At 39.2% G+C, this 27,570-nt stretch overlaps 4 protein-coding genes and 1 long non-coding RNA gene across 5 annotated transcripts; 4 read left to right on the forward strand and 1 right to left on the reverse strand.

The window, feature by feature from the left end:
* Positions 1-172: 172 nt before the first annotated feature.
* LOC137188048 (uncharacterized) lies at positions 173-2,752 on the reverse strand. Its single transcript, XR_010929320.1, has 3 exons — positions 2,227-2,752; positions 1,375-1,458; positions 173-1,135 (listed from the first exon to the last, which is right to left on the reverse strand). It is a non-coding gene; the product is annotated as an uncharacterized lncRNA (long non-coding RNA).
* Positions 2,753-5,509: 2,757 nt separating this feature from the next.
* On the forward strand, positions 5,510-10,666 carry LOC137188046 (cytochrome P450 2J4-like). Its single transcript, XM_067597415.1, has 9 exons — positions 5,510-5,821; positions 8,303-8,468; positions 8,566-8,718; positions 8,802-8,962; positions 9,122-9,298; positions 9,389-9,527; positions 9,600-9,787; positions 9,899-10,040; positions 10,136-10,666. Exons 1-9 carry the CDS (start codon positions 5,633-5,635, stop codon positions 10,309-10,311), a joined length of 1,491 nt encoding a protein of 496 aa, XP_067453516.1. The 5' UTR covers positions 5,510-5,632; the 3' UTR covers positions 10,312-10,666.
* A 2,472-nt stretch (positions 10,667-13,138) lies between these two features.
* Positions 13,139-17,078, forward strand: LOC137188049 (cytochrome P450 2J2-like). The gene is made up of 8 exons (XM_067597418.1): positions 13,139-13,297; positions 13,396-13,548; positions 13,652-13,812; positions 14,188-14,361; positions 16,103-16,206; positions 16,272-16,488; positions 16,594-16,735; positions 16,855-17,078. The coding sequence occupies exons 1-8, from the start codon at positions 13,162-13,164 to the stop codon at positions 17,061-17,063; spliced, it is 1,296 nt and encodes a 431-aa protein (XP_067453519.1). The 5' UTR covers positions 13,139-13,161; the 3' UTR covers positions 17,064-17,078.
* Positions 17,079-18,156: 1,078 nt separating this feature from the next.
* LOC137188050 (cytochrome P450 2J4-like) lies at positions 18,157-21,203 on the forward strand. Its single transcript, XM_067597419.1, has 9 exons — positions 18,157-18,524; positions 18,979-19,144; positions 19,242-19,394; positions 19,478-19,638; positions 19,798-19,974; positions 20,065-20,203; positions 20,276-20,463; positions 20,575-20,716; positions 20,818-21,203. The coding sequence occupies exons 1-9, from the start codon at positions 18,336-18,338 to the stop codon at positions 20,991-20,993; spliced, it is 1,491 nt and encodes a 496-aa protein (XP_067453520.1). The 5' UTR covers positions 18,157-18,335; the 3' UTR covers positions 20,994-21,203.
* Positions 21,204-22,902: 1,699 nt separating this feature from the next.
* On the forward strand, positions 22,903-27,396 carry LOC137188052 (cytochrome P450 2J2-like). The gene is made up of 9 exons (XM_067597421.1): positions 22,903-23,094; positions 23,398-23,563; positions 24,128-24,280; positions 24,384-24,544; positions 24,939-25,112; positions 25,201-25,342; positions 25,787-25,974; positions 26,686-26,827; positions 26,972-27,396. Exons 1-9 carry the CDS (start codon positions 22,903-22,905, stop codon positions 27,145-27,147), a joined length of 1,494 nt encoding a protein of 497 aa, XP_067453522.1. The 3' UTR covers positions 27,148-27,396.
* The last annotated feature ends 174 nt before the right edge of the window (positions 27,397-27,570 follow it).

A 27,570-nucleotide genomic window follows, 5' to 3' on the forward strand; every position in this document is an offset into this window, starting at 1 on the left:
GACTGGCTCGCTGCAGGGTGTCCAGTAAGAACTCAGCCAGAGATGTTGATTTAATGATTTGTTCATTAATGTGTGACATTCATAAACTGTTGATCCATTGAGTGTTACATAATTTCATGAGCTAATATTGACTCGATAATTTATTATTATATATTATGCATGAATACATCCATTAGATCACAATGTCTAGTGATTTGTGTTACTTAAAAGTTTTACATTTTTTTTCTTTTAGGACGATATGGTATTTTGCACTCTGACACACAGACAGTCTTGTGAACTTTGCATCTATAAATGACACCATATGATGGATATCCAGGCTGCTAAGCTTTAGCTGACTAATACAATAACAACGGTGTGTGTGTTCTTTAGCTCTCAACTAATGTTTGTCAAATTACTCCACCTGCATTTTGTATTGTTGATTTTACTCTGTTTTACGCTATGAACATCCAATCTCTGTCTAAGTTTACTGAAAGACAGTGGAGGTTTTGCATGTATGTTATCATATTGCTGCGTGCTGTGGCTCATGAGTGATACCCATTACCTTAAGTGCCATCTTGCTATGGCAGGACAGAGGTCTTGTTTGTCAGAGGAAAGTAAGTGTGGTCTGTGACTGGTTATGTAAGTACATTGCTTAAGCACCTTTGTACAGCCTAATACATGCATCATGGCCTTACAGTTCTTCTGTTATAAAGTTCTTCTGTTATAAGCTTTTCCATTTGGGTGTGCCAAATGGCCATTTTGGTGCCCTAGGCGAGATAGGCGAGATAAGGATTTGTTGCCCCTACCCCCACCACATTACCCCACCAACATTCCTGCAAATATAGTTATTAATCCTTTAGTAAGAACACACAATGATTCATAAATTACAACATATCAGGCAATAAACACATCTGAAGCATAAATTATAGAAAACAGTTGACCAGTACTGTTCAATTACATGAGTGAAAAAGGTTCATAACTGATTGTGAATATTTGATAGAATTAGAGTAAAATGTGTCTGGATTTGTCCATATTGACATTAGTTACATAACTGCAGCTGTAACATACAATGAACAGAACTCACCTGCTGCAGGTTGTGTTTCACTGAGGGTAGCTGGAGTGTTTGATATGATGTTAGATGTTGCTTCACTTGCAGCTGTATTCAAACATACAAAACATCCAGACTGTTACACCATTGCATTAAGTCCTTTGTGTCATTCTACTGCATATAAAGTAGCACTCTACAAATACACTTTATTTAATTTGACTAAGACCTACATTTAATTATTAACAATGTGTAATTGTAACATTCAACAACAACAATAGTAATAATAATGACAACAAAGCAGTGTATTATCAATTACACAGAGACAACGAATATCTGGCTGAACTGACCTGCTTCAGAGAGTGGTGTAGATGGGAGATCAGATGTAACTTCTCCAGCAGCTGGAGGCTTCTGCAGATATTTCCACAGTGCATCTGGACACTTATAAAGTAAATATTAGCCTTTTACATGCAAACACATGTAGCTGCAGAGTAGAACAAATAGGCTAACTGCTGCAGCCTGTTGCACCAGCTGTGTGTAAATTCAAACTCAGTTATAACGTAAATTATTACTAAGTTGTGACTTATGCATTAATAAATGTAAATCATAACATGTCACATAACTCACTGGTGGTAAAGCAGCAGTTTTTCTGTCACATATCATCATTTTCTCATTAATTGCTCCCATTTCACAACACAGTAATCCAGTAGAGACCTAATTTATTGATATGATATTTAAATATCAATCTAGCTTACTAACAATGTGCTACGATGCCAAGTGGCTCTTGTCAACTTACACATTGCTGGTGCAACTCAATGCAGAAATCTGATATGATATTTAAATATCAATCTAGCTTACTAACAATGTGCTACGATGCCAAGTGGCTCTTGTCAACTTACACATTGCTGGTGCAACTCAATGCAGAAATCTGTTTATGGACATAGCGTTAGCCATTATCACTGATATTGGTCAGTGAAATTTCAGCACAATGCCTTACGTTGTAGGAAGGAGCAGTTACCTAGATAGCTAGATACTGATTGCCATTCAGATTCATATCCTTCAATCTGTAACATTATCTGAGTCTAGCAGCTATTGTAACATCATTATCTAGCATTAGCTTTATTGCTACTTAGCTAGCTAGCTGCTACAGATGAAACGTTACACACCAAACAGCTTTTTAATTTTAACATGAGACAACATACCTTTACATTGGGCTTTCTTTTCCCCCTCCTCTTTTGTCTGTTTTCTTCCTTGTGCACCTGAAGGTTTGGACCTTTTCATAATGAAATAAAATCAGAATATCTGCCTCTTGACATCTCGTCACAGACTTTGTTTGTGATGCATCATCCCTCTGTTTCAGTGCGCATAGTACAGGTGCAGAGCAGATGGAAAATTGTGAGGAACAGTGGTGCAATGTGTATTTCTATCTTTCTTTGTGATATTTGTGATTTCATATTTTATCCCAAGGCAGAAAATAGGGAGGGGCGCCCAGTGGCGAATTTTTATTTGTCTATTTTTAATTTATTTAATTTATTTTTTCCTTTGAGGGCGACCAGCGCCCATCAGACAAGGTGGCACCCTAGGCGACTGCCTATATGGCCTATGCCTTGAGTCAGCCCTGTGTTAAGGGGTTAAAAAAGAGTGGACAAAATCTTTTAACTCCACACTGTCAGTCTGTATCAAGTGGGTAGCTCCTGGTCCGAGAAGTGAAGCTAATGTGAAAGTGCCTTAAACCTGCATTCTTTCTAATGGCCATCAGGGGGCAACTCCATTGGCTGCAAAAAGAGGTCTGATTCTATGGAAGTCTATGAGAAAACGACCATACTTCTCACTTGATTCATTACCTCAGTAAACATTTTCCTAATGAAGTTATAGTCTCAATCACCAGTTTCAAGTATACATCAAGTATACATCATGATCAATACATCATGATTGTGATTGACAAGTTGCTACCACGGTGACAACATTGATTACGTAACGTAACCATGGTGTATAGGCGTAGCTGCTGCTATTTCACAGTGTGTTTTCAGTTCATGAAAGTTAATTGTAACATTTTGGTTGCCTAAAAAAGTCTTGTTCAGTGTTTGGTTGTGATAAAAGACCCTCTAATGCGTTAAATGTTCAGTTTTTCCGGTGAGTACATTTTGTTTGAATGTTTTTAGGCCTGTTTTTGCTAGCCAAAATTAGCATTAGCATTAGTATTATCAATGATAACCATAGACTGTAAATACACCGTGCTAACCAAGCTAGCAGCTGGCGCTATGGTCAGCTCCACCCTCTCATTCAAATATGGTCACTTCTGGCTCCAAAAATCAAACATGGCGACAGTCAAATCCAAGATGGCGATGGTCAAATCACGACACTCAAGGCTTTAAAATGGCAGCTCACAAACCAATGGGTGACGTCACAGTGACTACGTCCATATTTATTTTTACAGTCTATGGTCTGTAATGCAGACTTTCTGTTGCAAATTAGCAGTTTCTGAGCCTGAGCTGAGAAAGAAGAACTCAGCCAGAGATGTTGAGTCAATGATTTGTTCATTAATGTGTGACATTCATAAACTGTTGATCCATTGAGTGTTACATAATGTCATGAACTAATATTGACTTGATCATTTATTAATATGGAGTCACAGGAGTTCATGAGATATGTTGGGCCTTGGCTACAAGTTTGGCAATCAGCAATAATTAATGATTATCATGATAATCATTAATTATTAAAATCAATAAAATTATTAATAAGAATTAATAATAACAGGGCACCACCCTGGAGTCAGGGAAAAGATAGCTAATTCAGTCTCAAAGTGTACTAATCTATCAATTTGGAACTTTTCTTAACAATTAACTTAATAACTATAAACAAAATTACCATATCAATAACTGGTTAAGGTTGAAGGATTTTGGAGTTCCTTGCAGAGCAATTCAATTCAATTCACATTCTTGTGCAACATTAAAACAGACTACAGGTATATCCAAAAGCATTTATTTAACAAAAGGTAAAAGAGCAAAACACACAATTTTAATCTAGCTAAGTGTACCTAAATACAATTGTATGTATGAGTGTGTATGTGTGTGTGTGGGAAAGACAATGGCAAGATGGCTGCAGTCACCTGGTGACTGAGCACATGGCATGCAGACAATAGGGCTGACAAAGAGAACCAGAGAAACAAAGGCCAGACCATGTGGTGTCTTGAACCAAAGTTTGCAAAGCTTTGCCCAGTTGTTGCCAGTCCATGAAGAGAGAGATGCTTTGTGGTGCGCTGCTTCTTAGCTGGTGAATCCGTGGAAGAGACAGGCTGAGAAGGGTTTGGCTCCACTGACCTGCACTCCGGCCGTGCAGGTCAGAGGGCCCAGGTTACTCTTTTGTGTAGCGTTAGCGGCAAGTTAACTCTGTTTCGTGGCTCCTGTACTTGTTAAACCAGCCAGCAGACTTGTGTGGTAGCTGCTGGCATTAGGAAACTTAGTTTCTGAGCCTTAGGCAGGCTCTCGTGTCTTCTGCCGTAAAGAAAAAGAGTTCTGTGTGTGTCTGCTGTGAGCAAGCCACACAAGACAGCAGAGAGCTGCTCCAGCATCGAGCTGTGAGGAGAAAGGGGAGCTGAGAGCTGCTCCTTGAGCTGCTGGAGGTGAAAAAGAGGCAGATAAGAGGGGAATCTCTAGTTTTGATAACCTGGATCCATGAGTGGAGTTTCTTGATGGTCTTGCAACATGCGGTTCGCTAGTGAGACCCAACAGATATTATGCATTAATACATCCATTAGATCACAATGTCTAGTGATTTGTGTTAATTAAAAGTTTTACATTTTTTTCTTTTAGGACGCTATAGTATTTTGCACTCTGACACACAGACAGTCTTGTGAACTTTGCATCTATTAACGACACCTTATGATGGATATCCAGGCTGCTAAACTGTAGTTTAAATGTTTGTCAAATTACTCCACCTGTCTCAACATCAATAATAAATTCCCTAAAAATTCTGTTGTCTAAGATTTCTTGGTTATATTAAAGACACCTGATAAGATAAGATCTGCACTCAATGCATTTCTAAGAGACTACATACTTTTTCTCTGATTTGCTACTTTCTTATAGAGACCAGTTTTAATTGTGTACAGGACCCATTTCCCTTTATTTACATGCAACTGTATACAATGGACCAGTTAGATGCCTTTTATTCCCACTGCACTTTGTATTGTTGATTTTACTCTGTTTACACTCTGAACATCCAATCTCTGTCTAAGGTTACTGAAAGACAGAGGAAGTTTTGCATGTATGTTATCATATTGCTGCATGTTGTTGCTCATGAGTGATTCCCATTACCTTAAGGGCCATCTTGCTATGGCAGGACAGAGGTCTTGTTTGTCGGGGAAAAGTAGGTGTGGTCTGTGACTGGTTATGTACCTTCGTACAGACTTGGCATCACAGATTTTTTTCTTCCTTTTTTCTTTCTGTTGTGTAATGTTAGCGGTACAACCCACAAAAGGATTAAATCCAGTATGAAGAGGCATTATAAAAGCACCGGTGTGCAGATGAAGAAAATCCTGAGGCACAAACCTTTCCACTCTGACTTTCCTCTTCCTGTTGCTGCTGCTGCTGGTGGTTTGACTCGTTCACCATGTGGCTTTACAACTTTTTACTGGGATTTGACCTCAAAGGGATATTGCTCGTTTTTTTTCTCTTCCTACTGATAGCACACTACCTCAGAAACAGGAATCCTCCAAATTATCCCCCAGGACCATGGGGTCTCCCATTGGTGGGGAATTTCTTCAATTTGGACAAAGATCTACACATTTATTTTACCAAGGTAAATGTTTAATAAAAGGAAGTCTTCTCCTTACATTCAATTCAAATCAAATCAAATTTAAGTTTGATTTTAAATGTATCAGAATGTCTCAACAAAGGTCACAAAAGATAGGATAAACGTCCCTATTAAGCCCACCAAATCCCCTCTTCAGATTTTTTCAATTTTAATATATAATGCTCCAATTTAAGTGAGAACATTTTCATTAAAATGAAAGTCTAATCTCTCAATTGAACTGTCATTAATTCATTTATACCAATTTCTAATGATTTTTTTGTTTAATTTGTCAAAATATGTCAAGAGTCTGGCATGAGCTTAATGGGTACCTAACGTATCCTTTAAGCCCATGGGTGTTTCAAATAAGCCCACTTCATGATTTGTTGATAAATAAATATATATATTAAAAAATCTTAAGAATACAAACTTGTTCTGTTCAAATCTGTAATCCCTTAGCTCTCAATAGCTACTTTCATTTTGTCTCCACTTCAATCCTATGGCCTGTAAATGGCATTTGAAATAGGCGTGACCAGCCATTTTGCTGCGTTGTCAACGCAGAAAAAGCTAAACTTATAATATGTCTTCTTTGGAATGTATCCAAAAAAATATTTAGGAACAAAATCAAAACTATAGTGGAAATCATTCTCAAATACTTCATCTTTCAATATATGTTGTCATTTCGTCTGTATCTCTATCCCATGGTGTGCTGTTGGCATTTGAAATTGGCCAAAATTTCTGGTCCAGCCAGCTGGTTGAAAGTACGAAGATGTTTTTATGAAGATTTCTGAACACCAACTGACTGAAAGAAAATAATTCAATACTAATGTTCTAGGGATGGTAAATGAGTCAATTTCAGTATTTACAACTAAACAATAAATTTAACTGATTTTCAAATGTTAATCACATTTAGGCTAGTAGTTTGAAAACATTGTAAGAACGCTTTTTAAAACCATTCAGTTCATTGTAGATATACATTAAAACATACAGTTCATTGTGAGGAGACATAAGTCATAACATCTTGAAGCTCATTATCTCATCTTAAACTAAAGCTTATCTGAAAAGTTAAGAAATATTGCTTCTGTTAGGATAGAATATAGGGCTGTCCAGAATGAATTGACCTATTTAATATCAGTGATATTTAAATATGGGTATTAATTATCTGATTTATTGAGCTGATTCATGACCTGAGGTTAAAATTAGGGAGGAAAATGGTTCAAAAGTCAAAAGGGACAAAATCCCCATTAAAACACAGTCAAGCAGGCTTAATGGGAGCAGATGGGCTTAAAGGGAACATCAGTGAATTTATGGTTAAAAGACAGAATATTTTATTCTATGCACATGACATTAAAAAAACAACTATATGAAATAAATCCATACATGGTGGGCTAACATAACATAAAGAATATTAATTGATCATGCAGAAAAATAATTAGTTATACTCATTTATATCCACCCCAAACAGTGGGATTTTTTTGGTAGCGTCCCCTTTAAGCCCACCAGATAAAAATGTTAATTAAAAAATAAATAACGATAAAAATACACATTCATTATCTATTTAACAGTATAATAATGTAAACTGCACACAAAAATGTAAACTATAAGTACTTATCATGCTTTATGTCATTGCAATGAACCATATTATGCAGCTACTGTATTGATGCAGCATGTGGTCTGTTTGCTTGCTTGCTAAAACTCATATTTTCTTTTCAAAAGAAACAATATTTCTGATTCAAGTAATATTCTAACATATGTCTTATTCACAACACTAATCTCTTACATTTTGATAACAATTGAGTATTTACCGAAAGTAGGAGTAGAAATATGCAAAAAATGTTATCTTCTGAGGATACCAAAATCACCAAAGTTTTTTTGCAACTTCTTTTGGGATCAGAAGGCACATGTCATACATATGATTCGATAACTCAATATTGACAAATCTGATTGACTTACAATAAAAAAGTGTCATTCATGTAACAAGCAGCTTTATTAGAAGAAACATCAAACAGCAACGAATTATGATGTGTTTTTTTAAAAATTTGACTCAGAAGTTGCAAGTGAACTTTTATGGTATGTGGGCTTAATAGGGACGTTTACCCTAATTCACAAACACTATTGCACAATTGCTATCAGGATAATGGAATTACATGGACAATAACAAAATGTATAACTTTTCCAAAGAACTAAAAAGTTGAAGCCATTTCAGCTATTTTTATTTATTCACCTGGAGAATGCAATTTTAAATTGTTCACACACTAGGAAATGTGCATTTGTGCTTGAAATTTTCATTTTAACATAGAAACTAATGGCAGATACTGACACCTGGTGGTCAAATAATAAAACATCAGAATAATTAAACTTCAAAGCACACTTCCACTTAAATGTTCCACAGAGACATTGGTAGGTTTTGTTTTGTTTTTGAACAACTCATAAAGTGTGATGCAGAAGTGCTCTGTGGTTCACCTTTGATTTTATTATTATTGTCCTCAGCTGGCTGATGTCTATGGGAACGTGTTCGGCATCAACCTTGGCAATGACAAGTTGGTGGTTGTGTCTGGGTGCAAGATGGTAAAGGAAGCCGTGGTGACACAGGCCGAGAACTTTGTGGATCGACCATACAGTGCAGTTGCTGACAGGTTTTACTTAGGAACCTCAGGTGTGAAAATCTCCCTTTCTCTGCCTTGTGCTGTGAATGCAGTAATGAGTTCCCCATAAGCCATTAACTCTTATTTCCTCTGCATGCTTGTGCGTAGGTGGTCTGTTCATGAGCAATGGTGACTCATGGAAGAGACAGCGGCGATTCGCCTTGTCTACCTTACGAAACTTTGGCCTGGGCAAAAGTATCATGGAGCAGAGCATCTGCGAGGAGATCCGGTACCTGCAAGAGGAGATAGAGAAGGAGAAAGGTGGTGTACAATCACCAAAGCATAAGCTCATAATCAGCAGCAATAAAACAGTATCCCCTGAACAGTGCATTCTTCTTCTCCAGGTGAACCTTTCAACCCAGCAGGTCTCTTCAACAACGCTGTATCCAACATCATTTGCCAGATGGTGATGGGGAAACGGTTTGACTACAGCGACCACAACTTCCAGATCATGCTGAAGTATTTGTCTGAAGTTATCATGCTGGAGGGCTCAATATGGGGTCTAGTAAGTCAATAACATCCACTTAGTTCAGTCATTGACAGAGAGATGGCACTCTGGTGGGATTGTGGAAGTAACAACTGGGAGGCCTGTGTGTGTGTGTGGTTGACTTTGTCACAAAAGGTGAATGAAATTGTCTCTTATCTACTGTTTTCTTTCGAGTAGCTCTATGAGGCCTTGCCTGGTGTGATGAAGCACTTGCCTGGCCCTCACAACAAAATGTTCAGCCACTTCAATGACATCCTTGACTTCATCAGTCAGGAGGTACAGAGGCATAAGCAGGACCTGGACCACAGCAATCCCCGGGACTACATTGACAGTTTCCTCATCGAAATGGAGAATGTATGTGAACAACATGCGTTGCACATAGAGTGCTGCACCGCACAGCTGTACAGTCATTCATTACTGTGTCTTCTCTGCATTCTTGAACAGCACAAAGAGTCTGATCTGGGCTTCAATGAGATCAATCTGACTATGTGTTCTGTGGATCTGTTCCTGGCTGGAACAGAGACAACCTCCACCACTTTGCAATGGGCTTTGGTTTACCTCATCAAAAACCCTGACATCCAGGGTAGGTGACTATACTCACTTTTTGTCACCAAATTGTTCCAAGCATAAATACTTAAATTTCTTGTATTTCTAGAGAAAGTCCAGGCAGAAATAGATAGAGTGATTGGAGAAACCCGCCTGCCCACTATGGCGGACAGACCCAACCTGCCCTACACTGACGCTGTCATCCATGAGATCCAGAGGATGGGAAACATTGTTCCTCTCAACGGATTCAGAATGGCCGCCAAAGACACGACACTTGGCGGTTACTTCATACCCAAGGTGCATCCACACAGTTGTTCAAAAAGTCTTAACAGGCTTATTTCTTGGAAAAATATGGGAATTAAAAATGTGAGCATTGCTTGGTGTTACCCTGTGGATCTTTGTTCATAGGGTACCTCATTGTTGCCCATGCTGACCTCTGTGCTGTTCGACAAGACAGAATGGGAGACTCCAGACACTTTCAACCCAGGACACTTTCTAGACGCTAATGGAAAGTTTGTAAAGAGAGAAGCATTCCTGCCTTTCTCTGCAGGTAAACCACACTCAACTCAATGTTACACATGATTTGACCCAGAACATCAATTGTTATCTTTTAAACCAACGTGTGTGTGTTTGTGAACTCCTCAGGGAAACGCGTGTGTCTCGGAGAAGGGCTGGCCAAGATGGAGCTGTTCCTGTTCTTGGTGGGCTTACTTCAGAAGTTCTCTTTCTCTGTTCCTGATGGAGTAGTGTTAAGTACAGAAGGAGTTACTGGAACCACACGTGTACCGCACCCCTTCAAGGTTTATGCTAAGGCTCGCTGAATTATGCAACATCTCATTTTTATCTAACCAGCATTATGTGACATGGACAGCAATCATACTAACCAAAACATTTTAGGAGAGTAAGCTTTGTCTCAACCTTTGTCTGTTGTATGATTTTCTCATGTCATGAGGACCTGGTCATTTTCTGCTCTGTACATTAAATTCTGTGTGATACAGTTATTATACATAAAAAGATTATTGTGGTGATTCCACACTTTGTCCGTGTAGTTGTTAATGGCAAGATGTATACATTTTCTTATACTATTCTTTATAGTAATGATGCCTTTTAGGGTCATTTATAAGCCATTAGTTAATATTAAACTAATCATTGACAAATCATTTGAATATATTTGTAAATGAATAATAAATAATTTGATGATATGTGTCACAACCCTGGTTTAAGTCATTGGTAAAAACACAATGCAATATATATTCATGGCTACAACATGGGAGTTGAGGGACAGGTTCACAATTTTTCCAGTCTGTCCTAAAACAACAGTGTAGGAATTTGTGCACTCAAATAGTTTTATGATTTTATGGGGGAATTATAAGTTATTTTTGTGCACAACTCTAACATGAAATTATTCATCCAGGACATAACTCGTATTAGAGAAGGTAAAATAATAGGGAAATAGTTCTCCTTGTTGGCCACACAAGAGAGGTCAATTAGAATGATGATTGTTATTAATCTTAATTATGATTTTGCAAGTGTATAAGGTCTTTTAAGGTTAAATGACCGAGATGCAAGCATAAGAAAACACAAACAAGTACACTTTAGTTACATACACATTTATTACTAATACTACAGCTACAAGTACTAAACACTTTTTACAAACAAGACACAAGAGGGAAAGGGGAAACTGGTACGCAAGGCTATGGCCAGTGAATGATTCAAATGCATGATGCAGAGTTATCTATTGTGTAGTTCAAATCAATCAAGTCAAATCAACAGTACAACAGCTTCGTTCTGAATTGCTGATTAAAGTTACAAATTATGAAAGCACCAGGGTTTAAACAAGTTGATGAAGGTTTTATACGACTACTTGCTTGCTCCCTGGGGTGGCTTCTTGTGGAGAATGGAGTCCAACTTGCTGGGGTGAGAAGTTGGAGTCTGAATCTTGTAATGATTGATGAGTGAGTCAGCCGGTCTGGAATCGGAAAGTTCCCATTAGAAGAGAGCTCCTGGTTCAGGGTCTCATGCTCTCCTAGGCTTGATCCTCAACTCATGACTCTAGATTCTGAGGTTTCACCTCTGATTGTTTTGAGTCACATCTTCAGACTAGCAAAATGCAAGCTTTCCACTGGCATGGCAGAAAGCAAGTAGACAAAGAAGCAACCAGCAGCCAGCAGCCAGCCTGGAAAACCAGCCTGGAAAATCAGCAAAAAGCAGCCTAGAGTCTCAGTTAAGACACTGTTTTAAAGTGTTGGTCCGCCCACCCAGAAGGTGCATCCTAGCCAATCCCAGGGGTTGCAGAGTTCTGGGGGAGGAGAGTCTGTCCTCTCCTGTTCATGGACAGTCGGGTTCAACTCCTGAATATGTTAACTCCATTAATCAAAGTATTTACAATCTAGCAATTGCATGATTCTTGATTTTGAATTTTTGATAATAGCTTTAGTGTTCTGAAAGTGAAACAAGCAGAATGGTATTACACATGACAGTGTTATCATGGATGATGGGATTATGTCAGTGGTACATTTCTGGGCGTAAAGGCAGTGGAATAAAAGTCTAACTAAAGTACATACCAACACATATTGTGATATATACAGACATACTAACATACAGTATTAATTGTCCTTACAGAAAAATCTAAAACTACATTTGTAAATCCATGGGTTTTACACTCCTCTCTTCTGCTCAATCTGCAAACGGCAGGGGTCCATACCATTTGAGGGTGTGTGTGTGTGTGTGTGCATGTCTGTGTTCTGGTAAATGTCACTGGATTATGGCATATTGTGCAGCATGTCTTGTGCCTTATGCTGATTTGCCCAGTGATCAGTCCTTGGGTTGGTCATTCAAGTCCTGACGATTAGATTTCGCAGTGGGATTAAAGTTGGTGCCAGCTCAACTCTGTGTGTGACTGGCTCTTAGAGGTGAGTTATGATAGCTAATGGTAGGGGTTGTTTATCCAAATTATACTATCAGTTCACACTGGGATGTGAATTGGTCTTCCCATATTGCTGGCTCTTGTAGCTTGAAGGATCAAATGGTTGAATTGGTCTTCCCATCTCGCTGGCTCTTCTAGCTTGAAGGATCAAATGGTTTGGGTCAGTGGTTACCTTTACCCTACATGTGCATGGTAGTGATTGGTTGGAAGTTAACTACACTATTAGTTGATAATTTAGCCTTACAATACAAAGCACTTTCTGATATTCATAGCTGAAAGCTTTGTGTTTACTGCTCATTTTTATGTTCGGGTATATTTTCAGTCAATTCTTAGTCTATATTTCTCATTTGTTTAGTGAAGAGATATCCCAACTTCCTGTCACAAACACATAGATCATTATGTCGACTTAAGCGGTGAATCAGCAGAGCACCAGCCCATCGCTAACTAGGAATAGATGATGAGGGAAATGAGGGGCCAAACACTGATCCTCATCAGTCTTCTCCTCTGCTTCACAATGTGGAGGCTTGACATCAGGGGAGTGCTGCTTTTTATTTTTGCCATTCTCCTCATGGCGTATTTTCTGAACAAAAAGGATCCACCCAACTTGGTAGACTATGGTAATGCTAAAAACCTGTTGATAGTGTAACAGAAAATTTACTTATCAGGGTCACATGCCAGACAACAGGCCGCTTATTCTCTGCTCCTGCATCCACAGGTCGCCGATGTTTATGGGAATGTGTTCTGTATGTGTCTGGGAAGAGACAAAACAGTGTTTGTAACTGGGTGGAAGATGGTGAAGGAAGCTATAGTGACACAAGCTGACAACTTTGTGGACTGGCCTTACATCCCAATGGTGACCAGAATTTATTCAGGAAACTCAGGTGATTCACACAAATCTATAGCACACATATGCAGCATGAGAGAATTTAAGTATCAGCCTGCTGTCTGAGCAAAATTATTTGGTTTCTTTGTTGCTCAGCGGGTCTTTTCTTCAGTAATGGGAAAATGTGGAGGACACAGCGGCGTTTTGCCATGGCCACATTACGTACCTTTGGTTTGGCCAAGAGCACCATTGAGCAGAGCATCTGTGAAGAGAGTCGCCATCTGCAGGAGGCCATGGAGAAGGAGAAAGGTTGGCAAACACAATGCAACAGAAAAGAGAGCAAAATATAACTCAATAAATCAAAACACAGTATATGTAGTGCAGCGTTACATGAGACTTTTCTTTTGTTCAGGTGAGCCATTTGACCCCGTGCCCCTCTTAAACAATGCAGTGGCCAACATCATCTGCCAGATAATGTTTGGGAGACGGTTTGACTACAGTGACAAGAACTTCCAGAGCATGCTGAAGAATCTGACAGAGATGGCCTATCTGGAAGGCTCCATATGGGCTCTAGTAAGATGCAAAAGCAGCTCAGACACACTGAACAACCTCACATGGCGACATCCATTCATAACATGGATCAAAACCAACATGTTAACAAGCCAGTTCTTAATACATGTCAATAGGAAAGTGTAATTGAGAAGAAATATATCATGTTAAACATGTAGTCTACAGTATGTTACACTGTGGCTGCTCTTTTTAAATTTACTGTGTATTTTATGCAGCTCAAAGAATGCAGATTTGTGCATATCTGCAGTTACTGATTTCACTCATACAGCATGAATTTAAAACAGCAGAAAAAGTTGAAAGCCACTTTGATATCATTTTACTTGTCAAAGGATTTAAAATAGCACCACTGAATAAGTCCCTTATTTTCTCTCCAAACAGCTCTACAATGCTTTCCCAGCACTGATGAAACATCTGCCTGGGCCTCACAATGACATCTTCAGCAACTCCAAATCTTTGGAGGCATCCATCAGGTCTGAGATAGAGAAGCACAAGTTGGATCTGGACCCCAGCAACCCACGAGATTACATTGACACCTTTCTCCTAGAAGAGAAAGTAGGTGCTCACAACTGTTGAAATGAGAAACACAAACTATCTCTTTTCAAACTTGACCATACGTTTGTCTCTCCACTCTGCCTGACAGTGCAACAGAAACAGTAAACCGGGCTTTGATGAAAGAAACCTGGTTCTGTGTTGTCTGGATCTGTTCCTTGCTGGCAGTGAAACCACTTCAAAGACCCTGCAGTGGGGCCTCATCTACCTCATCAAGAACCCTCATATCCAGGGTGGTTGTTCAGATAAAACTTCAACAGCAGCAGCAGCAGTAGCTTAGAGAGACAGCATGAAGAACATGATGAAAATGTTATACTTCCAGCTCCTGCTGATATAGAGCTAGTCCTTTGTAGTACAGATGAAAACTACTATTTATAATGTATGAGGATGGCACACAGAGAAATGTGTCTATTTTTCAATTGAAGACAATGCAATGAAACACAACCCAAAAATACTGATTATAACCATTTCTGGATGCATGCAGACATGTAGAGCAACAGTAAGCAATAAAACATGAATAAAATATGATAATCATAATGTTAATCTTGATATAATGTTAAAAAGATGCAGTTACAAGTTAGTAAAGAGGTAATATCATGCACCTAACACATAAGCCCTGCAGAGTTGTAAGACACGATCATACCACCTTGTTAATAAAATAGATACACCATATAAGCCATGCAACTCTGACCATCTGGGAACAGGAAGAGGAAATGGGACAAGTTAGCAGCATGTTAGCCAGTAATAACAGAAATAATAATAATGGAATTAACAATGCACTTTCTAGTGTTCACATGCCTGACTTTTTAGACGCCAGGTCTTAAGACTTTGTTTGAAGGATTTTCTACACTTTGTAAGCATTTGAACAGTTTTCTGCTCCATATACAGTGCGATTAATATATTGAATTTCTCTGTGCTCCAGCTACTCACCTGCCACTCCGTCTGCTCCACCAACCAGCCTGTCCGCCACTCAGCCTGCCACACCAACCTCATTCTGCCATTGCCCTCATCTTCTCCCCACCAGCCACTGGACATTCCTCCCTGCTATTCATTCTCATCCCCTTCCCCTTCCCCTTTTTGCAATACACTGTCATCTTTTCAACCACTATCATTGTTCGTGTTCTGTGTTTGGGTTCCTACCAGTGTTCAAAACAATGATATAGTATAACGCCCCTCAAACTCTCCTTTGCTTTATAGGGATGATTAGGCAAATTGAAAATATTCTCAATAGTGCTCCACACATGCCTCTCAGAGTTTTCCATGAGCTGGCTCATAAAACTTACTGATTATTTCAGACTCCATTTAGTGTCCTGATTCCAAACTTATTTTCCTGATCAAGATGCAATTAAAAAGTAAAATTCAATTTAAAAAATAATAAAAAATTACTTTTTTTTTTTAAAGGTTTCACAACTTTTTCTTGTTGGATTGTTTTACTGTCCAAAACAATCAATTTTTTCTCTCAAACTTGACAAAATGTCTCCATACATATTGGCCATTGCAGTCATGATGTGCCAATAGTTTAAATTAACAATGCTGAGAGAGTACCATTTATGTATACACTTGTTATATTTTCTTTGTGAAAAAAAACAAACATTTGATTTGTCTGACAAAGAGTCCACTATTTGATATATTATTACTGTAAAATGTCATTTTCGAACCATGGTTAATATAAAGTAGAATATGAGAGCAGAGCACTGTGTTTAATGTCGTACAGTAACAGTGTTTTCTGTTGTCGCATTGCCAGAAGAAGAAGGATCCCCACACTGGCTTCAACATCGAGACCCTGCTCGTTTGCACCATCGATCTGCTTGAGGCTGGGACAGAAACATCTGCTACCACTTTCTCCTCATTAGCCATATGAAGCACCTGAATATTCCCATGGAGTTTATGGATGTTTTTTATGCTATTTGAACCATAGTTCTGACTCTGCTTCCTCACCCAGAGAAAGTCCAGGGAGAGATAGACAGAGTGGTTGGACAGTCTCGTCAGCCTACACTGGCCGACAGACCCAACATGCCCTACGCTGATGCCGTCATCCATGAGATTCAAAGGATGGGGAATATTGTTCCTCTGGGATTCCCCAAAATGGCCAGTAAAGACACTACACTGGGAGGATACTTCATACCCAAGGTGAAGAACTATTTACCAGACTTACTTGGTGGTGAATGTCCAGCTATAAAATTTATAAATGATTATTTACTGATATTAGATAATATCTCATGACTGTTTTTCCAGGGAACAGCTATTACTACAATCCTTTCATCAGTGCTTTTTGATAAGGATGAGTGGGCGACTCCAGATATCTTCAATCCTGAACATTTCTTGGATTCAGAGGGCAACTTCCGCAGAAGAGACGCATTCCTACCATTTTCAGCAGGTTTTTTTCCTCCGCTTTCTATAACACTATTTGGCTTACAAGAATTGCAGCTAACATAGTTTCTAAGGGAAAACTAGGAATCTACTAACCTTAAACTGCTGTCAACTGTTTCTTCACAGGTAAACGTGTGTGTTTGGGGGAGCACCTGGCCAGAATGGAGTTGTTTCTTTTCTTTACATGCCTACTGCCCATGTCCAGGTATAAAATTTGCAAATGTAACACCAAACATCTTTTCATTAGACCCTTGCTGCCTAAATGCCCACATCTTTTATGCTCCTCACCCTCAGTCTGGAATGCAAAGTTTCTGTTGAAAATTAGCAGTCTCTAAGCCTGAGCTGAAAAAATAAACTGACAGTTAGTGTGAAGTTGGTGGAGTGCCCCTTTAGACAGTTAATATGTGATACCTAAATTTCAAAATATCTACTATCCTACAATGTACATACAGTAATATCTATCTATCCCTCTGACACTAGAAGACCAAATCCTTTAGAACAAGTTTATCTGTTGCTTTTGTAGAGGCTGATCCATTCACTGCTCTGACAAGTCCAGTCCAGTAAGAACTCAGACAAAGATGTTGATTTGATGATTTGTTCGTTAATTCATAAACTGTTGATCCATTGAGTGTTACATAATGTCATAAGCTAATATCGACTCGATAATTTATTATTATATATTATGCATTTATACATCCATTAGATCACAATGTCTTGTGATTTGTGTTACTTAAAAGTTTCACATTTTTTTCTTTTAGGACAATATGGTATTTTGCACTCTGACACACAGACAGTCTTGTGAACTTTGCATCTATAAATGACACCATATGATGGATATCCAGGCTGCTAAGCTTTAGCTGACTAATACAATAACAGTGTTGTGTGTGTTTTTTAGCTCTCAACTAATGTTTGTCAAATTACTCCACCTGTCTCAACATCAATAATAAATTCCCTAAAAATATTTGTTTTCTAAGATTTCTTGGATATATAAAAGACATCTGATAACATAAGATCTGCACTATCCATGCATTTCTCAGAGACTACATACTTTTTCTCTGATTTTCTACTTTGTTGTAGAGACCAGTTTTAATTGTGTACAGGACCCATTTCCCTTTATTTTCATGCAACTGTATACAATGGACCAGTTAGATACTTTTTATTCCCATTGCACTTTGTATTGTTGATTTTACTCTGTTTACACTCTGAACACCCAATCTCTGTCTAAGGTTACTGAAAGACAGAGGATGTTTTGCATGTATGTTATCATATTGCTGCATGTTGTTGCTCATGCGTGATTCCCATTACCTTAAGTGTCATGTTGCCATGACAGAGGTCTTGTTTGTCAGGGGAAAGTAGGTGTGGTCTGTGACTGGTTATGTAAGTACATTGTCATAAGCACCTTTGTACTGACTTTGCATCACAGATTTTTTTCTTCCTTTTTTCTTTCTGTTGAGTAATGTTAGCGGTACAACCCACAAAAGGATTAACTCCAATGTGAAGAGGCATTATAAAAGCACCGGTGTGCAGATGAAGAAAATCCTGAGGCACAAACCTTTCCACTCTGACTTTCCTCTTCCTGTTGCTGCTGCTGGTTTGACTCGTTCACCATGTGGCTTTACAACTTTTTACTGGGATTTGACCTCAAAGGAATATTGCTGTTTTTTTTTCTCTTCTTACTGATAGCACACTACCTCAGAAACAGGAATCCTCCAAATTATCCCCCAGGACCATGGGGTCTCCCATTGGTGGGGAATTTCTTCAATTTGGACAAAGATCTACACATTTATTTTACCAAGGTAAATGTTTAATAAAAGGAAGTCTTCTCCTTACATTCAATTCAAATCAAATCAAATTTAAGTTTGATTTTAAATGTATCAGAATGTCTCAACAAAGGTCACACAAGATAATTCACAAACACTATTGCACAATTGCTATCAGGATAATGGAATTACATGGACAATAACAAAATGTATAACTTTTTATTTATTCACCTGGAGAATGCAATTTTAAATTGTTCACACACTAGGAAATGTGCATTTGTGCTTAAAATATTCATTTTAATATATAAACTAATGGCAGATACTGACACCTGGTGGTCAAATAACGAATTAAACTTCAAAGCACACTTCCACTTAAATGTTCCACAGAGACATTGGTAGGTTTTGTTTTGTTTTGTTTTTGAACAACTCATAAAGTGTGATGCAGAAGTGCTCTGTGGTTCACCTCTGATTTTATTATTATTGTCCTCAGCTGGCTGATGTCTATGGGAATGTGTTCAGCATCAACTTCGGCAATGACAAGTTGGTGGTTGTGTCTGGGTGCAAGATGGTAAAGGAAGCCGTGGTGACACAGGCCGAGAACTTTGTGGATCGACCATACAGCCCAATCAATGACAGGTTTTACTTAGGAACCTCAGGTGTGAAAATCTCCCTTTCCCTGCCTCGTGCTGTGAATGCAGTAATGAGTTCCCCATAAGCCATTAACTCTTATTTCCTCTGCATGCTTGTGCATAGGTGGTCTGTTCATGAGCAATGGTGACTCATGGAAGAGACAGCGGCGATTCGCCTTGTCTACCTTACGAAACTTTGGCCTGGGCAAAAGTATCATGGAGCAGAGCATCTGCGAGGAGATCCGGTACCTGCAAGAGGAGATAGAGAAGGAGAAAGGTGGTGTACAATCACCAAAGCATAAGCTCATAATCAGTAGCAATAAAACAGTATCCCCTGAACAGTGCATTCTTCTTCTCCAGGTGAACCTTTCAACCCAGCAGGTCTCTTCAACAACGCTGTATCCAACATCATTTGCCAGATGGTGATGGGGAAACGGTTTGACTACAGCGACCACAACTTCCAGATCATGCTGAAGTATTTGTCTGAAGTTATCATGCTGGAGGGCTCAATATGGGGTCTAGTAAGTCAATAACATCCACTTAGTTCAGTCATTGACAGAGAGATGGCACTCTGGTGGGATTGTGGAAGTAACAACTGGGAGGCCTGTGTGTGTGTGTGGTTGACTTTGTCACAAAAGGTGAATGAAATTGTCTCTTATCTACTGTTTTCTTTCGAGTAGCTCTATGAGGCCTTGCCTGGTGTGATGAAGCACTTGCCTGGCCCTCACAACAAAATGTTCAGCCACTTCAATGACATCCTTGACTTCATCAGTCAGGAGGTACAGAGGCATAAGCAGGACCTGGACCACAGCAATCCCCGGGACTACATTGACAGTTTCCTCATCGAAATGGAGAATGTATGTGAACAACATGCGTTGCACATAGAGTGCTGCACCGCACAGCTGTACAGTCATTCATTACTGTGTCTTCTCTGCATTCTTGAACAGCACAAAGAGTCTGATCTGGGCTTCAATGAGATCAATCTGACTATGTGTTCTGTGGATCTGTTCCTGGCTGGAACAGAGACAACCTCCACCACTTTGCAATGGGCTTTGGTTTACCTCATCAAAAACCCTGACATCCAGGGTAGGTGACTATACTCACTTTTTCTCACCAAATTGTTCCAAGCATAAATACTTAAATTTCTTGTATTTCTAGAGAAAGTCCAGGCAGAAATAGATAGAGTGATTGGAGAAACCCGCCTGCCCACTATGGCGGACAGACCCAACCTGCCCTACACTGACGCTGTCATCCATGAGATCCAGAGGATGGGAAACATTGTTCCTCTCAACGGATTCAGAATGGCCGCCAAAGACACGACACTTGGCGGTTACTTCATACCCAAGGTGCATCCATACAGTTGTTCAAAAAGTTTTAACAGGCTTATTTCTTGGAAACATATGGGAATGAAAAATGTGAGCATTGCTTGGTGTTACCCTGTGGATCTTTGTTCATAGGGTACCTCATTGTTGCCCATGCTGACCTCTGTGCTGTTCGACAAGACAGAATGGGAGACTCCAGACACTTTCAACCCAGGACACTTTCTAGACGCTAATGGAAAGTTTATAAAGAGAGAAGCATTCCTGCCTTTCTCTGCAGGTAAACCACACTCAACTCAATGTTACACATGATCTGACCCAGAACATCAGTTTTTATCTTGAGCTTTTAAACCCACGTGTGTGTGTTTGTGAACTCCTCAGGGAAACGTGTGTGTCTCGGAGAAGGGCTGGCCAAGATGGAGCTGTTCCTGTTTTTGGTGGGTTTATTTCAGAAGTTCTCTTTCTCTGTTCCTGATGGAGTCGTGTTAAGTACAGAAGGAGTTACTGGAACCACACGTGTACCGCGCCCCTTCAAGGTTTATGCTAAGGCTCGCTGAATTATGCAACATCTCATTTTTATCTAACCAGCATTATGTGACATGGACTGCAATCATACTAACCAAAACATTTTAGGAGAGTAAGCTTTGTCTCAACCTTTGTCTGTTGTATGATTTTCTCATGTCATGAGGACCTGGTCATTTTTTGCTCTGTACATTAAATTCTGTGTGATACAGTTATTATACATAAAAAGATTATTGTGGTGATTCCACACTTTGTCCGTGTAGTTGTTAATGGCAAGATGTATACATTTTCTTATACTATTCTTTATAGTAATGATGCCTTTTAGGGTCATTTATAAGCCATTAGTTAATATGAAACCAATCATTGACAAATCATTTGAATATATTTGTAAATGAATAATAAATGATTTGATGATATGTGTCACAACCCTGGTTTAAGTCATTGGTAAAAACACAACGCAATATATATTCATGGCTACAACATGGGAGTTGAGGGACAGGTTCACAATTTTTCCAGTCTGTCCTAAAACAACAGTGTAGGAATTTGTGCACTCAAATAGTTTTATGATTTTATGGGGGAATTATAAGTTATTTTTGTGCACAACTCTAACATGAAATTATTCATCCAGGACATAACTCGTATTAGAGAAGGTAAAATAATAGGGAAATAGTTCTCCTTGTTGGCCACACAAGAGAGGGTTGAGGGACAGGTTCACAATGTTTCCAGTCTGTCCTAAAACAACAATCCGGTGCCCAAATGAGCACTGATATATTTTTCTTGCTGTAATCAATTCCTCAATCATAATCATAATTCATTTTCAATGTAAGTGATGGAGGACAAAAAGTCTAGTCTTTTTAGTGCCAGATTCCCTCTTTTTGTTATGATTCTTCCACCGCAGCTGAACAGGAAAACACTGTCTGTTGAGACACAACGAGGAAAACTGTGGAAGATATCCACTTTATTTGACAAATTCTAGATGGCTGAAACTTCATATTATCTTCAGATAAACTTTTAAATAGATTTTGGTTCAAAACAAGGACTGTCAATTTTGTCCTCCATCACTGACATTGTAAGCAGTTTTGTGGGAGAGGATTTAAAATGTCTTACTTTGGCACCATCTGGTGGTAGTATCATGAATAATCAAGTAATACTACACTGACTCTAATCTGACCCCAGCACACAGACTACAACAATTTTCATCAAAATTGTCACATTTTCCACAAGCAAACTCATGCCATCAGGAAAATCTGGAGAAAATTGTAATCACTTTAAAATTATATAAATACCAGCCTTAAGAATACATAAAAAAGGCTCAAATATACTATGATCCGTAAAGTTTGTTAGTAGTCATAGTAAAATATTGAATGTTAAGGCATAAGTCTACTGAGTAGCATTGTGCTGCTTATGGCTTGTAAAGTTCCATCTCCTTTTATAACTTAACAACGCGTGAAACACCTGCCTCCTGAACACAAGTACCAGAAAACAAAAACATTATATCCATATCATAAATGACAGAAATGTCCACAGTTTCAGGATTATCACCTTTTTTTTTGTAATACTTTGCATAACTTTTTGTGATCTACTCCATGCATAAAAGTGAGGAATAATAGAGGTGGACAGAAATGTGCATGGCAGTGATTGGTTGGAAGTTAACTACATCATTCATTGATAATTTAGCCTTACAATACAAAGCACTTTCTGTTGTTTGTTTACTGCTCTCTGTTTCATTTCTGTGTTCAGGTACATTTTCAGTCAATTCTTAGCCTACATTTCTCATTTGTTTAGTGAAGAGATATCCCAACTTCCTGTCACAAACACATAGATCATTATGTCGACTTAAGCGGTGAGTCAGCAGAGCACCAGCCCATCGCTAACTAGGAATAGATGATGAGGGAAATGAGGGGCCAAACACTGATCCTCATCAGTCTTCTCCTCTGCTTCACAATGTGGATATGTGGTTTGTTGCTGCGGCTTGACATCAGGGGAGTGCTGCTTTTTATTTTTGCCATTCTCCTCATAGCGTATTTTCTGAACAAAAAGGATCCACCCAACTTTCCTCCGGGGCCACCGACTCTCCCTCTCTTAGGAAATGTCTTCAGCATTGATCCTAAACAGCCTCACATTTATCTAACCAAGGTAAGATGGCAGCATCAAGACATTTGCATGTTAGGCATTAGTGTTTTTTTCTATCTGATACTGAACAATTTCAGTATGTTCAAAAGGATAAAATTGCTAATTAGTAATAACTTTTCTACTTCAGTATACAGTTACTGCCTTCATATGGGTTTAAAAGGTCTATGAGACTATGGTAAGAAACAATGCTAAAAACCTGTTGACAGAAAGTCACAGTGTCACAGAAAATATTGTCCTGAAAAATGCATCTTATCAGGGTCACATGCCAGACAACAGGCCGCTTATTCTCTGCTCCTGCATCCACAGCTAGCTGATGTTTATGGGAATGTGTTCTGCATGCGTCTGGGAAGAGACAAAACAGTGTTCATAACTGGGTGGAAGATGGTGAAGGAAGCTATAGTGACACAAGCTGACAACTTTGTGGACCGGCCTTACATCCCAATGGTGACCAGAATTTATTCAGGAAACTCAGGTGATTCACACAAATCTATAGCACACACACAGACGGCTGACAAATCAAAGGAAAAACTGGTACAGGCCTGAATGCTTGACCCCTATAGTGAGGGGATCAGGTGGCTCTGTTAGGCTTTGGGGGGCATTTTGCTGGCATGGTTTGGGTCCACTTGTCCCCTTAGAGGGAAGGGTCACTGCAAATCAATACAAAGTTATTCTGAGTGATCACCTTCATCCTATGATGAAACATTTCTATCTCGATGGGAGTGGTCTCTTCCAGGATGACAATGGCCCTATCCAGAGGGCACAAGGGGTCACTGAATGGTTTGATGAATATGAAAATTATGTGCCGCACTGACCCTTCCCTCTAACGTGACAAGTGAACCCAAACCAAGCCAGCAAAATGCCCCCCACAGCATAACATTGCCACCGGATCCCCTCACTGTAGGGGTCAAGCATTCAGACCTGTACCAGTTTTTCTTTTAGTTGGTCACCTGTCTTTATGCAGTATTACAGAATTTATGCATCAGCCTGGTACTTGGCCACCGTCTGACCAAAATTATTTGGTTTCTTTGTTGCTCAGCGGGTCTTTTCTTCAGTAATGGGAAAATGTGGAGGACACAGCGGCGTTTTGCCATGGCCACATTACGTACCTTTGGTTTGGCCAAGAGCACCATTGAGCAGAGCATCTGTGAAGAGAGTCGCCATCTGCAGGAGGCCATGGAGAAGGAGAAAGGTTGGCAAACACAATGCAACAGAAAAGAGAGCAAAATATAACTCAATAAATCAAAACACAGTATATGTAGTGCAGCGTGACATGAGACTTTTCTTTTGTTCAGGTGAGCCATTTGACCCCGTGCCCCTCTTAAACAATGCAGTGGCCAACATCATCTGCCAGATAATGTTTGGGAGACGGTTTGACTACAGTGACAAGAACTTCCAGAGCATGCTGAAGAATCTGACAGAGATGGCCTATCTGGAAGGCTCCATATGGGCTCTAGTAAGATGCAAAAGCAGCTCAGACACACTGAACAACCTCACATGGCGACATCCATTCATAACATGGATCAAAACCAACATGTTAACAAGCAAGTTCTTAATACATGTCAATAGGAAAGTGTAATTGAGAAGAAATATATCATGTTAAACATGTAGTCTACAGTATATTACACTGTGGCTGCTCTTTTTAAATTTACTGTGGACAAAATTATTTATTTCATGCAGCTCAAAGAATGCAGATTTGTGCATATCTGCAGTTACTGATTTCACTCGTACAGCATGAATTTAAAACTTATTTCAACAGAAAAAGTTGAAAGCCACTTTGATATCTTTTTACTTGTCAAAGGATTTAAAATAGCACCACTGAATAAGTCCCTTATTTTCTCTCCAAACAGCTCTACAATGCTTTCCCAGCACTGATGAAACATCTGCCTGGGCCTCACAATGACATCTTCAGCAACTCCAAATCTTTGGAGGCATCCATCAGGTCTGAGATAGAGAGGCACAAGTTGGATCTGGACCCCAGCAACCCACGAGATTACATCGACACCTTCCTCATAGAAGAGAAAGTAGGTGCTCACAACTGTTGAAATGAGAAACACAAACTATGTCTTTTCCAAGCTGACCGTATGTTTGTCCCTCCATTCTGCCTGACAGCGCAACAGAAACAGTGAACTGGGCTTTGATGAAAGAAACCTGGTTCTGTGTTGTCTGGATCTGTTCCTTGCTGGCAGTGAAACCACTTCAAAGACCCTGCAGTGGGGCCTCATCTACCTCATCAAGAACCCTCATATCCAGGGTGGTTGCTCAGATAAAACTTCAACAACAGCAGCAGCAGCAAAAAGAGCAGATAAATAAACAGCATGAAGAACACAATGACGATCAAAGATGTTATACTTCCAGCTCCTGCTGATATAGAGCTACTCTTTTGTATTACAGATGAAAACTGCTATTTATTATATATGAGGGTGGCACAGGGAACTGTGTCTGTTCTTTAATTAGACTTGAAGTCTCTTAAGTAACACAGAAAAAAAGTTTGCTACTGTAATTCAGAGGAGCTAGTGGCTGTTTTTTCCACAAGGATGCCAGTTATTTGAGAGATAGCCAGAGATATCACTCCAACATTAATCTATTTTATAGATTATTATTATGAGAACATCCACATCAGCCAAAAAGACTCATGTATAATGTGAGAGAAGTCACTATACCTGATCAATTAAAAATCTTTTATTTCACCTCCTAGACAAAGTCCTGGCAGAGATAGACAGAGTGATCGGACAGACCCGGCAGCCAACTATGGCAGATAAACCCAACCTGCCCTACACCGACGCTGTCATCCATGAGATCCAGAGGATGGGAAACATCGTTCCTCTCAACGGACTCAGAATGGCCGCCAGGGATATGACACTGGGCGGTTACTTTATTCCCAAGGTGCATCATCTTCTCATTGAAGAACTACACAAAACTGGCCCATTATGTGTTTATCAGAAAACCAACATGTCATTTTGTGTGCAGTTTGTGATGTTTGAAATATGATAATGTGGGGAAAGTCAGTTAATGTTGCTGCAATTAACATGATCTCTCTTAATTTCACCTGGATCTTTATACTTGAAAAGCTAAAAAGGCACATAATGCTAAAAATACTTTTAGTGTACTTTTTATTACTAATAATCACTGAATTAAAGAATACTGAAATCATATACATGTAGCTCCTCACAGCCTTATGGAATTTCTGTCTTTTACGCTGGGACTTCATGTTTGTGAAGAAGATTATACTAATATTTAAAATTCTGCTGAAATAGATGACACAGGAACATTTGACAAGACAATTGAGTGATAATTGATTGAATGCTACTGTACACACCCGCATAAGCTAAAACACCTTTCAGTAGACACCCCTGATTGAGCTGTGTTTTTTGTTAACACCTTGCTGATATGACCCCTGACCTCTAGAAAACTGTCAACAAGGTGCGCCTGTACTGAAAACAATTTTCCTATCTTATCTGTTTGTATATAAAGTATGAAATTTTCTTTTAAGCTTATGAAAAGTGTAAACTTTCCATGTTCGATTATATTTATGCTTACAAACCTTGTGCTGTAGATATAAACCAGTTGATTTTTTTTTACTCATCTTGTATGCAGGGAACATCTGTGATGACAAACTTGACCTCAGTGCTGTTTGACAAAAATGAATGGGAGACTCCAGACACCTTTAACCCCGGACACTTCCTAGATGCTGAGGGCAAGTTTGTGAGGAGGGATGCATTTTTACCTTTCTCTGCAGGTAACTTTCATAATTAACTAATACTTAACTGATTAGGTAATGAAACATTTTTAGAAAATTGAACCACGAGGAGTCAAGTGATATAGGCTGGAGAAAATGTGTACATGTAAGTAGATAGTGAGACTCATGCTTTGTTTTTCACAGGAAAGCGTGCATGTCTGGGCGAAGGCCTGGCTCGAACAGAGCTGTTCTTGTTTCTCGTCAGTTTGTTGCAGAAGTTTTATTTTTCCACTCTGGATGGAGTTGAGCTGAGTACAGAAGGGATCATTGGAGCCACACGCACACCACAACCTTTTAAGATCTATGCCAAGGCCCGTTGAACATCGCAGTCTGTTTCCTGTAGACTATATGATACAGTGAGGCCACAAAATGTTATAGACAACATCTGCTGCAACTGTGGCCAGTACCATTCATGGTCTTTACTACTCCTGTAGAGAGAGCATTCAACAATGTGTCCTGTCTACAGCTCCTGACTGGATGACTGGAGCTGACAATGGGGACATAGGATGTTTCCTATGATAGCTAATGAAGGGGAACTAAAGCATGCCGTCTGTTACACATGCAGTGATCACATAATACAGCATGTGACTTTTTCTAAAGCTTACATTATTTTGTCCAGAAAGCAGCAGCAAAACTCTTCATCTTTTCCAAGTTCAACTGTACAAATATACTTGAAAAAAAAAACACTTTTGTAAAATAATTTTTCCTCCTTTTCTCTCTTGTGGGGGAACATTTATATGGTT

This window comes from Thunnus thynnus, chromosome 8, assembly GCF_963924715.1.
Source record: "Thunnus thynnus chromosome 8, fThuThy2.1, whole genome shotgun sequence".
NCBI classification, from domain to species: Eukaryota; Metazoa; Chordata; class Actinopteri; order Scombriformes; family Scombridae; genus Thunnus; species Thunnus thynnus.

What these genes read in the sequence shown, in the direction of transcription:
- LOC137188046 (XM_067597415.1), top strand. Translation starts at nt 5,633, where the DNA reads ATGTGGCTTTACAACTTTTTACTGGGATTTGACCTCAAAGGGATATTG. An exon ending in AGGGCTCAATATGGGGTCTA is followed by an intron (nt 8,963 to 9,121) that starts GTAAGTCAATAA and finishes TCTTTCGAGTAG; the next exon opens with CTCTATGAGGCCTTGCCTGG. An exon ending in CAAAAACCCTGACATCCAGG is followed by an intron (nt 9,528 to 9,599) that starts GTAGGTGACTAT and finishes TTGTATTTCTAG; the next exon opens with AGAAAGTCCAGGCAGAAATA.
- LOC137188049 (XM_067597418.1), top strand. Translation starts at nt 13,162, where the DNA reads ATGTGTCTGGGAAGAGACAAAACAGTGTTTGTAACTGGGTGGAAGATG. An exon ending in TCTGCTACCACTTTCTCCTC is followed by an intron (nt 16,207 to 16,271) that starts ATTAGCCATATG and finishes TGCTATTTGAAC; the next exon opens with CATAGTTCTGACTCTGCTTC. An exon ending in GAGGATACTTCATACCCAAG is followed by an intron (nt 16,489 to 16,593) that starts GTGAAGAACTAT and finishes CTGTTTTTCCAG; the next exon opens with GGAACAGCTATTACTACAAT.
- LOC137188050 (XM_067597419.1), top strand. Translation starts at nt 18,336, where the DNA reads ATGTGGCTTTACAACTTTTTACTGGGATTTGACCTCAAAGGAATATTG. An exon ending in TCCTCATCGAAATGGAGAAT is followed by an intron (nt 19,975 to 20,064) that starts GTATGTGAACAA and finishes ATTCTTGAACAG; the next exon opens with CACAAAGAGTCTGATCTGGG. An exon ending in GCGGTTACTTCATACCCAAG is followed by an intron (nt 20,464 to 20,574) that starts GTGCATCCATAC and finishes CTTTGTTCATAG; the next exon opens with GGTACCTCATTGTTGCCCAT.
- LOC137188052 (XM_067597421.1), top strand. Translation starts at nt 22,903, where the DNA reads ATGTGGATATGTGGTTTGTTGCTGCGGCTTGACATCAGGGGAGTGCTG. An exon ending in CTCACATTTATCTAACCAAG is followed by an intron (nt 23,095 to 23,397) that starts GTAAGATGGCAG and finishes CTGCATCCACAG; the next exon opens with CTAGCTGATGTTTATGGGAA. An exon ending in AAGGCTCCATATGGGCTCTA is followed by an intron (nt 24,545 to 24,938) that starts GTAAGATGCAAA and finishes CTCTCCAAACAG; the next exon opens with CTCTACAATGCTTTCCCAGC.